Source organism: Andrographis paniculata, unplaced genomic scaffold (genome assembly GCF_009805555.1).
Source record: "Andrographis paniculata isolate CXL003 unplaced genomic scaffold, ASM980555v1 Contig59END, whole genome shotgun sequence".
Taxonomy (NCBI): Eukaryota; Viridiplantae; Streptophyta; class Magnoliopsida; order Lamiales; family Acanthaceae; genus Andrographis; species Andrographis paniculata.
Genome location: NW_026137594.1, coordinates 4,506,380 through 4,518,326, shown reverse-complemented (window position 1 = coordinate 4,518,326; position 11,947 = coordinate 4,506,380). Strand labels below are relative to the sequence as shown.

The window sequence follows — 11,947 nt, the reverse complement described above, 5'->3', positions numbered from 1 at the left end:
TTTTGGTGGATAAAATGGTGTGTGAAATTTGTGTGAAGTCATCCAACCCCTCGTCAATGGCGGTTTTATTGCGTAATTAATTAATTGATAAATTCAAGGATGTGGGGCCAGGCGATGCTGAAAATGAGGGGCAAAGCTGCACCAGAAATGAGTGACGTTACGGCAGAGGGGGTGTGTGTGTGTCCTTTCATTTGAATTTCAAATTTGAGTATTTGAGGAGAGAGATTTATACGAGGATTCTCGCAGTGTGCCTTCCATGGTTCGTGTGTTTGCCTAGTTGGAGGTTCTTGTTCTTCATTCTACTGCTGCTGCTGCGGCCATTGAAGCTGAGAATGGGAGATTCAACGTGTCTCGTCCGGGGGTTCTCGTATCCTTCTGCAATTCCTAATGAATCGCATCAGGTTAGAAGAATTCTCTCTGGTATCCAGTGACTCTACATTTCCCCTGTTTGCTTAAACTATAATTGATGCATTGATTCTGATATTTGTCGATTGAGAAACATGATTGGTAAATGGTAATAACAACAACTGTCGCTAGTTTACAAATCTAGAAAGCTGCTATGGGAGTGAGAAGGAGAATGGAAGTTGAATACAAATCTGCTCTGTTGCAGCCAATTTTTACTGCGCTTTTCCTCGCTCAGATTGAGTTCCGAAAGGAATGCTAGGGTTTGAGAAGTCGTAACGAGCGATGGTATCCATGTGTTGCAGGGGAGCCTTATGCTAGCTCTCGGGGATTCAGTTTCATTCGGGAGGTTTCTGAATGAATCCTTGTCTTGGGAGAAACGTTCTGCGTTTTTACACAGGAACTACGTCGAGGAGGCCGAGCGGTACTCACGGCCAGGATCGGTGGCGCAGAAGAAGGCTTTCTTCGAGGCTCGTTACAAGAGGATTGCAGCCAAAAAGGCTGCTGCAGATGTGCTTGAGCAATCCAGTCCAATTACAGAATCTGTAGAAGTTGAGTCCGCTGCTGAAAACCAGAGAGATCCTCGTGCTTGGGAAATGGTGCGTGTCGATATTCCGAAGGGAAATGAAGCTCTGGAAACTGTTGAAGACAAGGATAACGGCGATGGACAATCTGGTCATGATCTCGAAAATCATCAGGAGATAGAGAGAGTCTCTGTAAAGCTTGATAATGATATTGAAGAACAGGATGCTGTTTCAGTCTCGGCATCTGAGAGGTCTATGCTGAAGGTAATTCCATGGCTGAATTGAATGCTTTTGTTTTCCTTTTGGCAGCTATGGTCTGCAATTTTGTGTTGAAAGTAATTGTTGTGTTTGATGCAGGCGGATTATGCAGCTAGCGAGGATAAACCATTGGCGACAAGCAAAGATGGATTAGGAGCACATCTGTCGTCATCATCAGACGCATCAATTCAGCATAAAACATGGAAAGGTCCTTCTGAACCTGCTCAGCAAGTTTTTCATCTCGAGAAACAAAGCAATGCTGTGGAAGAGACAATCACATCTAGAGTGAACTCCATGGATGTAAAATTATCACCTTCGAAGCTACCAGAAAACTCAGGGGATGCTGGTGGCTCATCCATGGCAGCGCCTCTTTCGAAAAATCTCTCCTCCAAACCTTCAGTCAAGGAATCTGATAGGGATTCAAACTCAGAGAAAGCTTACAGTTCGACTGTAAGCGTGGCTCCTTTCAGTGAGATTTATCTCTAAGTTCGTTGCTGATATTTATCCAACATTTTTTATTTGCAGGCACAATCTAACAGCGCGTCGACAAATCCTCCAGCCAACTCTCAATTGAATAGCACGAGGTTTGCTTTGATTAACGCCATGGATGCATTTTGATGACCAATAGGTCACAGTCGCTGTTGGTAAATGACAAATTACTTAACATACAATGCAGGGCGGAAACTGCGGTTGTTTCCTCAACCCTGGGAAGCAAGTCGACTAGCCATAAATGGCGATATTTCTCAGCAATGTAAGCTTGAAGATTATTGCATCGAATCAAGAATTAGTGCATCCATTTCTTTGATTATTCTTTCGAATGTTGTTGTCCTTCAGGTTATCCAATTCGTTAACAGAAAAAAGTGCTACTAAAAGCAAACAGAAACCCGAGGAGAACTTGACTGGAAGCGAAGCCCAAAAGACGAAGCTACAAGAATCATCCAAGGTATCAAGTTTGACTCATTACATTCCTCATCTGATTAAGGAGTTCATTCTGTGTAACAAATTGTTTTTTGCAGGATAAAGCAGGAAACAAGATTAAAAAACTCGGATGTATGTTTTGTTTCAAAGATTCAAATCCCCTCGACGAAGAAGAACAATACAGAAACCAGGTAAATCACAGCAGTCTATTGCCCTTGGCTTCATTGCTGTTTTAATCCACATCGGTGCGATTTCTAAATTCCTCATTGTACATGCAGGGCACAATCTCAATGCCATCATCTTCTCCAAAGAGCTTGTCCAAGAACTCTTCGGAAAAAAACGGTATCAGAGTTCCCAAATTATTTACTGAGAGGAGTTAGCATGAAAATGACCCTCCAAATAGGAAGAATGTTTTTTTTCTCTTTCATTTTTGGGTGTATACGACACAAGGATAGTTTCTGCCTGCATTTTCGTTTAATGAATCAAACATATACTTATTGTTTATGCATCAGCAGTGCGAGAAGTTGATAGAATCAACAGTTAGTATGAAATTATAATTCATTAGTATTAACATAATTCTCCTTGTTCAAGAGAAGAGAGGAAGTTAACACTATACCAATAAGATCCTTCGTTAAGCTCGAACCTCCAGGCCATGGATGGATCGATGTACATCTGCATTTCCAGACCAGGTATGCTTGAATGGTCTATCATTACATATGGCTCGTGGCACCGAAGTGGAGTAGTTGTGTAGTTGTTCATCAGAACTAGACGAATTTCATCGTGCTGCTTCAACATCTCTCGGCAGCTCCACATTCACCTGCATCATCGAAGGCAATATAGTAAACCATTCCTGTGTATTATTATTACAAGATTGCATTCTATACTGTAAGCACAGGTCCTTCCATACCTGAGACGAAGCTGCCTTGGCTGGATACAGCACATAATGCTGAAATATGAAGATTCCGTCGAATATTATAGTCACCTACAGAGCAAAATCATCAACCTCGATGGAAAATCACGAGGAATGCAGTGATCATGTAAGAAACATTGCATACCAATGCTAACAGACTCTTCCCTATGTTTCCAAACAAGTTTTTGTAGGAACCTGATGAAGTAAAGGGTGCAATCAAGAATTAGGAGTTCAGGTTCTCTTCATATATATATATATATATATATATATATGAAGTTTGGCTATCAACTCACGTTGATCTATCGACTGCAAGATCATCTGCGTCATGTTGCAAATGCCCCCCAATAAATCAAGCAAGACCATGCCAATGCTGAACCCAGTCGTGCTTTTGCGCTGGAAGTTGAATACCACCTAAATTTACCGAACACAATTGTCAGGCAGAGACGTCCAGGTAAATCTCAGATTCGAAATGGTTTCAGAATTCAGACTTACCTGAGGAATGTATTTGATGACTGTCATAGCAACCTGAATTGTGCTGGGTAAGGATTGAGAGATGTTAGAGCAGGAAATGAACATACCCAACAGAAATGGAAGATCGGAATTAGTGGCGGTGTTCTTACTTAAAGCTGGACACCAGCCAATACCATTTATTGCTCGGTATGGCTAAGAACGTGCAAATTGCAGCAGCTAACCCCGTGATCAAAATAAGGGCTTTACATGTCTTCGAGACCTTCTGGTTCCCTCGCTGCAGCAAATTATTCGTAGTAAAAAATCTCAGAATTAAGGAATCCAAGCGAGGCTGACAGTACGTAGTCTGTGTGATCCAATCCACGACATACATCATATATCAAAATCTGGAATCCAGTGAAACCAGTCGTCAGAACAGCATGTATTGAGAAAGCCACATCGTTTACAGCAACAGGTAGCATCTGCAGCCACACACTTTACTTGTGAAACCATGATTGCACTTTTTAAAACCTGAATCACGATTGAACTTACTTACTGATAGCTTTTCCCTCTGCTTTGGACAGGAGAATGCAATTAATTACCTGATTGTGACCATATTTTGCACGGTATTGCGCCTGCACTGTGTGGCTGAAGGTCATGGAAGCATTGTAGGACAAATACAAATTCTGCTTCAGGTAATTCAGCAGCGCGAAATCGAAATTAAGCCCTACCACGCTGCGGAAATACACCACAATCAATCACATCACTAGTCTCTATCGAAATTCAAATCTCTGTAGTAGAACACGAGGTATGATTTGAATTGTGAATACCTTTTTCTCTGGAAATTAAGCAGGATCTGCGGGTAGAAACTGACAGACCAGGACGAGAACGCGATCCATCCCAAAATGGAGGACGTCACCTCCAATGGAAACGATCTCCACGAAGGCATCGATCCTGAATACTCCCGCTCTCGCGAGCTCAGAATAACCGTCGGTGGCTGCCAATGGTTCCAACATCGTTTCGAATGGCTTCTAGGACATACATATACAGACACCTAATCGAAATAATGCTACGTGAGAATAGGCAGAGGAGAAGACGATGAAGAGGAGAACAAGTCTATACGAGCAAAAGGAATTACACAATACGAAATTCGCGTGATGAATGTTCTGAATCAGCACGTCCAGGTTCTGGCAACTACTGTAGTTGATTTCTGCCACAACAAATCACCTTTTTTTCAAATTCTCTGTTCCTTTTATTCCAACCAATAAAAAAAAAAAAAAAAAAAAAAAAAAGTTACACTGAGAAGAGATAAAAACAGAAACAATATAATTTTATATATTAAAAAAATATTTTAGAATTTATTAATTTTTTATTATATTTTTATTATTTATTAATTTTATTTTTTAAATAAATAATAAAAACTTATATTAAAAATTAAATTTTATTCAATTAATTTTAGTTCTCAAATATTTATTATATTAATTTATTATAAAAATATAATATATTTTTTAAAAAATATCACATTAAAATATATATGAATGATAAAATTCTAGTGCTATTAATTTTGAAAATAATATAAAATTACATTAAAATCTAAAAATTATAGAATTTAAATATTATATAAAAATATTTGAATACAAATTAATTTTGGATATAAATTTTATTTTTTATTTTAAAAATAGAATAAAATTAATAAATAATAAAGAATAAAGCTAAATATAAAAAAGTGAAACACATAAGTCTTAAGTTGTATTCGTTATCTTCTTTCTTTCACATGTTCTATTCTCATTAGCGGGAATAGAAGGAATAAAAAGGAATTGAGAATAAGTGATCTGATGTCCTCTTAGACACTAATTGCATGTCATTCTTTCACTATAATTCATTGTGTAATTCGCAGATCGGCCACAATCTTGTTCCTCCGCAGTCAACGGCGGGGCCTTTCTCACATGGACCCTAATTATTATAAGAGCAATAATTATTTTGGTCTCGTTAATATTATAATTATTTGAAATTATTTTTTTCAATTTTGGCATCATTCAAATTAAAATTTTATTTTTATTGAGTGAAACTGAACACAGCTGTGTTATATAGCTTGTAAAGGTGACTGGGCGCCTCAAGCAGTCAATATAGCCTCCATGTTCACGACCTTGTTTTTAATATAATCATATTGTAAATCATATTTATTATTATTTCATTTTATTAAAATTATTTCATATATATTTATAAATCAACAAAAAAATTTTATATTGTAATATTATTATATGATTAGCCAATAAAAATATTAATACCGCTAACCACTATTTTATATATTTTTATATAATATATATATAATAGATAATATATATATATATCAATATGTAAGTTGTGTGGGTGCGTGTGTATTAAATATATGAATATAAGTATATATATGGTATATATATATGTATGTATGTATGATATGTATGAATATGTGATATGTGACTATGATTGAAATATTTAGTGCTTTCAACGAGATAAGGAACACAGATGGGACACAATGAAAGGAATAAATAGAATTTGATGTGTCTTATTTCATTCACTCATACATATATTTATAGTGAATTTGAGTTTCAACGAGTGGTAATAAAGTTGCCACAATGAATACACATACCACCTACGTCGACAGTAATAAAGTATATCCACCTTGTGTACACGTAACAATAATGTGTATAACACTCCCCCTTGGATACTTTTATACAAGGAATGTGCATCGTTAAAACCTTACTAAGAAAAACCATGTTAAACGAAAAATTCTAGTGAAGGAAAAAAGTACAACATTATTGTATCAATTTGCTCCCCCTAATCTGAGCATTATTTGAGATCCCTTAACCGACGCATCCCAATTTTCTTTACCGATTTTTCAAATGTTGCAGTCAGCAATGCCTTGGTTAAATTATTATCTAATCGAATTTGCTGCACATTAATTTCACCATTATGTTGTAGATCATGATTGAAAAAGAATTTTGGTGAAATATGTTTCATTCTATATCCTTTGATGTAACCCAATTTCAATTGAGCTATACAAGCTGTATTATCATCATACAATGTAGTCGGGGGAATTTTATCGTCAGGTATTAACCCGCAATTTTTCAGAATATGTTGAGTAATTGACCTCAACCAAACACATTGTCGACTAGCTTCATGTATTGTCAATATTTCAGCATGATTTGAAGATGTGGCAGTTAAAGTTTGTTTAATTGATCTCCAAGAGATCACAGTTTTGCCACAAGTAAATATATAGTCAGTTTGCAACTTGGCTTTATGAGGATCCGATAAATATCCTGCATCGGAAAATCCAATTAGTTCATGTCGAGAATCTTTCGAGTAAAATAACCCGAGATCAATTATTCCTTGGAGATAGCGAAAAATATGTTTAATTATGTTCCAATGTCTTCGAGTAGGCGATAGGCTTAATCGTGCCAATAAATTTACAGCAAATGATATGTCGGCTCGGGTGTTGTTAGCAATATACATCAATGCGCCTATAGCACTCATATATGGCACTTCTGAGCCAAGTGTTTCTTCGTTTTCCCCTTTTGGTCTAAATGGATCCTTGATTGGATCGAGTGCTCTGACGATCATTGGGGTACTTAGCGGATGTGACTTATCCATCATAAATTGTTTCTATGCCATTTTGGTATAATTTGATTGGTAGATGAAGATTCCACTTTCCAAGTGCTTAATTTGCAAACCAAGGCAAAATTTAATTTTCCAAAATCTTTGATCTCAAACTCCTTTTTCAGATATTCAACAGCTTTTTGGATTTCATCAGGAGTTCCAATTAAATTGAGATCATCAACATATACAATGATGATTACGAATCCTGACCCATTTTCTTTATGAAAACACATGGACATATAAGGTCATTTATGTAACCTTCTTTTGTTAAGCTTTCAATAAGACGATTGTATCATATTCGGCCTGATTGCTTGAGCTCATACAAAGATTTTTGCAATGTGATGGAATATGATTCTTTTGGCTTTGATTTGAATGATTCAGGTATGTTAATCCCTTTTGGGATTTTCATGTTGATGTTATTGTCTAAGGGAGCCATAAAGATAGGCAGTAACCACATCCATTAATCGCATACCAAGATTATTGTGTGTTGTCAGGCTCACTAGATACCTGAATGTTATTCCATCCATGACCGGTGAATATGTTTCTTCAAAATCAATGTCCGATCTTTAGGAAAAACCTTGGGCTACAAGTCTTTCTTTATATCTTGTGATATCATTATTTACATTTCTTTTTCTCATAAACACCCATATGTAACCAACAGGTTTTACATTTTTAGGTGTTTGGACTATATGGTCGAATACTTGTCATTTTTTCAATGAGTCCAATTCAGACTTAATTGCATCTTTCCATTTTGCCCAATCATCTCTTTGCCGACATTCATCAACTGATTTTGATTCATAATCCTCGTCATCTTTCATTATATCGAGTGCTACAGAATATGCAAATGCATTATCAATATTTTTTTTCTTTCTGTTCCAATATTTTCCACTGGTGGTATAGTTAACAGAAGTTTCAATAACTTCATCATCACTTTCATCAGAATTTTTAGTATCAATCTCTTCAGGTGCTGTACTGATCTTTTCAGGTATTTGATCATTGTTGATCTCTTCACCAGTATTTACAATTTTCTTCTTTCGTGTATTCTTATCCTTGGAACCCAACGGTCTACCACGTTTTACGCGGGCAGTATGCTCATTAGCACTCGGTATTTTCCCTTCTGGAATGTTTATTTTAACTGGTGTATTTGCTACTGCAATGTATGATTTCGTTACTCTGGCAGCATCATTAAAAACATTAGGCAATTGATTTGCAATTTTCTGCAAATGCACAATTCTTTGAACTTCAAGTTCACTATGTTTCGTACGAGGATCAAATTCAAGTGGTATTTTCCACGAAATTTCTTTTTTCAGTTGATTACTGTCTCCCCCCTAATGTCGGGAAATGAGATTCATCAAAGTAACAGTCTGCAAACCTCGCAGTAAATAAATCACCCGTTGGAGAATTTGCGATCGGGGGTGATTCATACCCGACATATATACCCAACCTTATTTGAGGTCCCATTTTTGTGCGTTGAGGTGGAGCAATAGGAAGATAGACATCACACCCAAAAATTGGCATGTGAGATATTTTGGTACTTTTCCAGAAACCAATTGAGTAGGGAAATAACAGTGATAACTTGTCGGCCTTATTTTTACGAAGGCTGTTGCATGCAATATAGCATGTTCCCAAGCTGATATGGGAAGTTTAGACCTCATTAACAATGGTCTAGCAATTAATTGCAATCTTTTGATAAGGGATTCAGCCAAGCCATTTTTCATATGTACATGGGGAACAGAATGTTCTACAGTAATCCCAATTGACATGCAGTAATCATCAAATGTATGTGATGAATACTCTTCAGCATTATCTAAACGTATTTTCTTTATCGGATGATCTAGAAATTGTGCTCGTAATTTCATTATTTGTGCAAGTAGTCTAGCGAAAGCTAGATTGCGAGTAGATAACAGGCATACGTGTGACCATCGCGTTGACGCGTCGATTAGTACCATAAAGTATTTGAAGGGTCCACACGGTGGATCTATTGGTCCATAAATATCACCCTGAATTCTTTCCAGAAAAGCTGGGGATTCAAATCCAACCTTTGTTGGAGATGGTCTGATTATTAACTTCCCTTGGGAGCAGGCAACATAAGCAAACTCATTCGGACTCAAAATATTTTTCTTTTTCAATGAGTGGCCATTTGAATTTTCAACAATTCACCTCAGCATTACATTGTCAGAATGTCCAAGTCGATTGTGCCAAGTTTTAAATGCGCTAGCAACCATTTGGTCTACTATGTGATATATTTCAACGGCACTAACTTTTAAATAATATAAGCCGGAAGAAAATGATGTCAATTTTTCTTTCACAATTCTTTTGCCATTCACAATCTGAGTTATCAAGAGACACTCATTTTGTACCTTATTCAATGTTTCAATGTGATACCCATTTTTTCGAATATCACTGAACCTCGGTAAATTTCTTCGAGCTTTGCTCGATAACAAGGCATTTTCAATTGCCATTTTTGTCCCTTTTGGGAGAAATACAATAGCTTTTCCTAATTCTTCAATCATTTTTTATGCACCGCTGATAGTAACAATAGTGGTCTTTCTCATATTCAGGTGCGAGAAATAACATTTATTTTTCAGAATGCTGTGAGTCATAGCACTTTTGATAAGACAGATGTTGTCATCGGCTCCAAAATATTTGGCATCCATATCTTTACAAGAAGGTAAAAATAATAAAAATCATGTATTAGTAACATAATCAAAATGGACTTATATTATAGGGGTAATACAAAAAGGGGGGGCAAAAAACATCAAAATAACAAAAGAGATACAACAATATTTTATCATTTAACATCATCTGCTATGTCAAGCAGATCATCGACATCCAGGTGCGTGATATTTTCATTCATCACATCGTCAAATGTGTCATCGTTGCAGCGTGATTTGTTTCGGGGGCAATTCTTTCCTGCATTTCTTTTGAGGCTTGATACAGTTCAGCCAAGTGACTGGCTGTGCGACAAACATGGGCCCAATGGCCTTTGGTTCCACACCGGGTGCATTCTTCGTCATTGTTTCTGTTCCTCCCGGTATTGAACCTCTGTTGAGGTCTGTACGGCCTTCATTCATTATAGCGCCGATTTGGCACATATCGGGGCCTGTTTTGATAATTATTATGATTGTATGCGTTTGTCCGGCCCCGCCTGCGGTTCTAATTTCGATCGCGATCAATTCGTTGATTCCTGACCTGCCCACGACCGCGCACCGGATTTGCCGGTTGTATTGCATTTGCCTCTTGAAATGGATTTGCACATGTCGGCCGAGATTCGTGATTTTTCAACAGCAATTCATTATTTTGTTCGGCCAGCAAAAGACAGGTGATCAGCTCATAATATTTCTGGAAACCTCTTTTGCGATACTGTTGCTGCAAAACCATGTTAGAGGCATGAAAAGTGGAGAAAGTTTTCTCCATCATATCATATTCAGATGTATTTTCTCCACAGTGGCGCAGCTGTGATGTTATTTTAAACATAACAGAATTATATTCTTGGACTGTTTTAAAGTCATGAAGCCGTAGGCTTTGTCATTCGCTTCTTGCCCTTGGCAATAATGTCATCCTCAAATGATCATATCTTTCTTTCAATCTCTCCCACAATTCAAGTGGGGATTCCAGCGTGACATACTGCATTTTCAGTGCCTCATCGATGTGATGGCACAAAAAGATCATGGCCTTTGCACGATCTTGGCTCGGGGAATATTTATTCTGGACAATGGTATTTTCAAGCCTATTGAAGCTAGATGCATTTTAACATCGCGAGCCCATGCCATATAATTTTGGCCAGAAACGAGGAGAGAGAGAAATTCATGTGTTGCAAGGTTAGACATAATAAACAGATAAAATATAAAATATTACCTTGCGGAAAATAAAATATATAATCGTGCTGATAACGTGTTGTAATATTATTATAGGATTAGTCAATAGAAATATTAATTATTTCTACCGATGACCACTATTTTATATTTTGTATATAATATATATATCAATATGTAAGTTGTGTGGGTGTGTGTGTATTAAATATATGGATATAAGTATATATATGGTATATATATGTATGTATGTATGATATGTATGAATATGTGATATGTGATGATGATTGGGAGCACAGACGAGACATAATGAGAGGAATAAATAGAATTTGATGTGTCTTATTTCATTCACTCATACCTATATTTATAGTGAATTTGAGATTCAACGAGTGGTAATGAAGCTGCCACAATAAATACATATACCACATAAGTCGACAGTAATAAAGTGCATCCATCTAGTGTACACGTAACAATAATGTGTATAACATTTTACAATTATTTCGCAATATATAAAAATCAATTTATATAACAATTTTGCTCTTATTATTATTATTATTATTATTATTATTATTAGGGAAAAAATCAATCTTGATCCCAATATAACCAAAATTTGTAGCAATATAAAAAATTCATCAATTTTAGTTATATTATAAACAATTTTAATCAATTTTGGGCTTACTGTTAAAAAACTAATGAAAATGGTTGACGTAGACGTAACGGGGTTGACGTGACAATCGACCTGAAAACTACACAGCTATGTACAATTATACACGACTATGTTTTGAGCCATGTTTAATTTTACACGGCCATATACTTTTCTATTTTGGTTTAAAATTTTATTTTTGGTTATATTATTATTTTTTTTTTAAAAAAAAGTATTTTGAATTTAGAATAGTTGATATAGTTAAATTGAAAAAAATAATAGTAATCATAATATAATTAATTCATAACAAATTTTCCTTACAATTACACAACTATTTTTTATATTATATTTAAAATTTATTTTACATTTAAATAAAATTTCAAACAATTATAGACAC

General features: G+C 36.0%; 2 protein-coding genes across 3 annotated transcripts; one reads left to right on the top strand and one right to left on the bottom strand.

The window, feature by feature from the left end:
- The first annotated feature begins 171 nt into the window (after positions 1 to 171).
- Positions 172 to 2,518, top strand: LOC127258622 (protein WVD2-like 7). Of its 2 annotated transcripts, none has more exons than XM_051285547.1 (8): positions 172 to 401; positions 611 to 1,190; positions 1,284 to 1,634; positions 1,710 to 1,768; positions 1,861 to 1,935; positions 2,019 to 2,127; positions 2,201 to 2,293; positions 2,381 to 2,518. In XM_051285547.1, the coding sequence occupies exons 2-8, from the start codon at positions 717 to 719 to the stop codon at positions 2,480 to 2,482; spliced, it is 1,263 nt and encodes a 420-aa protein (XP_051141504.1). In that variant the 5' UTR covers positions 172 to 401; positions 611 to 716; the 3' UTR covers positions 2,483 to 2,518. The 2 variants fall into 2 exon arrangements, with proteins under 2 accessions (XP_051141504.1, XP_051141503.1); XM_051285546.1 differs by having other exon boundaries at positions 173 to 401; positions 708 to 1,190.
- A 256-nt stretch (positions 2,519 to 2,774) lies between these two features.
- LOC127258623 (cystinosin homolog) lies at positions 2,775 to 4,424 on the bottom strand. The gene is made up of 9 exons (XM_051285548.1): positions 4,290 to 4,424; positions 4,062 to 4,194; positions 3,852 to 3,941; positions 3,633 to 3,757; positions 3,505 to 3,547; positions 3,306 to 3,423; positions 3,158 to 3,207; positions 3,010 to 3,084; positions 2,775 to 2,919 (listed from the first exon to the last, which is right to left on the bottom strand). The coding sequence occupies exons 1-9, from the start codon at positions 4,406 to 4,408 to the stop codon at positions 2,878 to 2,880; spliced, it is 795 nt and encodes a 264-aa protein (XP_051141505.1). The 5' UTR covers positions 4,409 to 4,424; the 3' UTR covers positions 2,775 to 2,877.
- Between the last annotated feature and the right edge of the window lie 7,523 nt (positions 4,425 to 11,947).

Bases quoted from the DNA above. Each gene is read 5' to 3' on its own strand.
- LOC127258623 (XM_051285548.1), bottom strand. From the start codon at position 4,408: ATGCCTTCGTGGAGATCGTTTCCATTGGAGGTGACGTCCTCCATTTTG. The intron at 3,758-3,851 runs GTATGTCGTGGA...AATTTGCTGCAG, and splicing joins TCCAGATTTTGATATATGAT to CGAGGGAACCAGAAGGTCTC. The intron at 3,208-3,305 runs GTGAGTTGATAG...TTACTTCATCAG, and splicing joins CTTGCAGTCGATAGATCAAC to GTTCCTACAAAAACTTGTTT.
- LOC127258622 (XM_051285546.1), top strand. From the start codon at position 333: ATGGGAGATTCAACGTGTCTCGTCCGGGGGTTCTCGTATCCTTCTGCA. The intron at 1,191-1,283 runs GTAATTCCATGG...TGTTTGATGCAG, and splicing joins CTGAGAGGTCTATGCTGAAG to GCGGATTATGCAGCTAGCGA. The intron at 1,936-2,018 runs GTAAGCTTGAAG...GTTGTCCTTCAG, and splicing joins TGGCGATATTTCTCAGCAAT to GTTATCCAATTCGTTAACAG.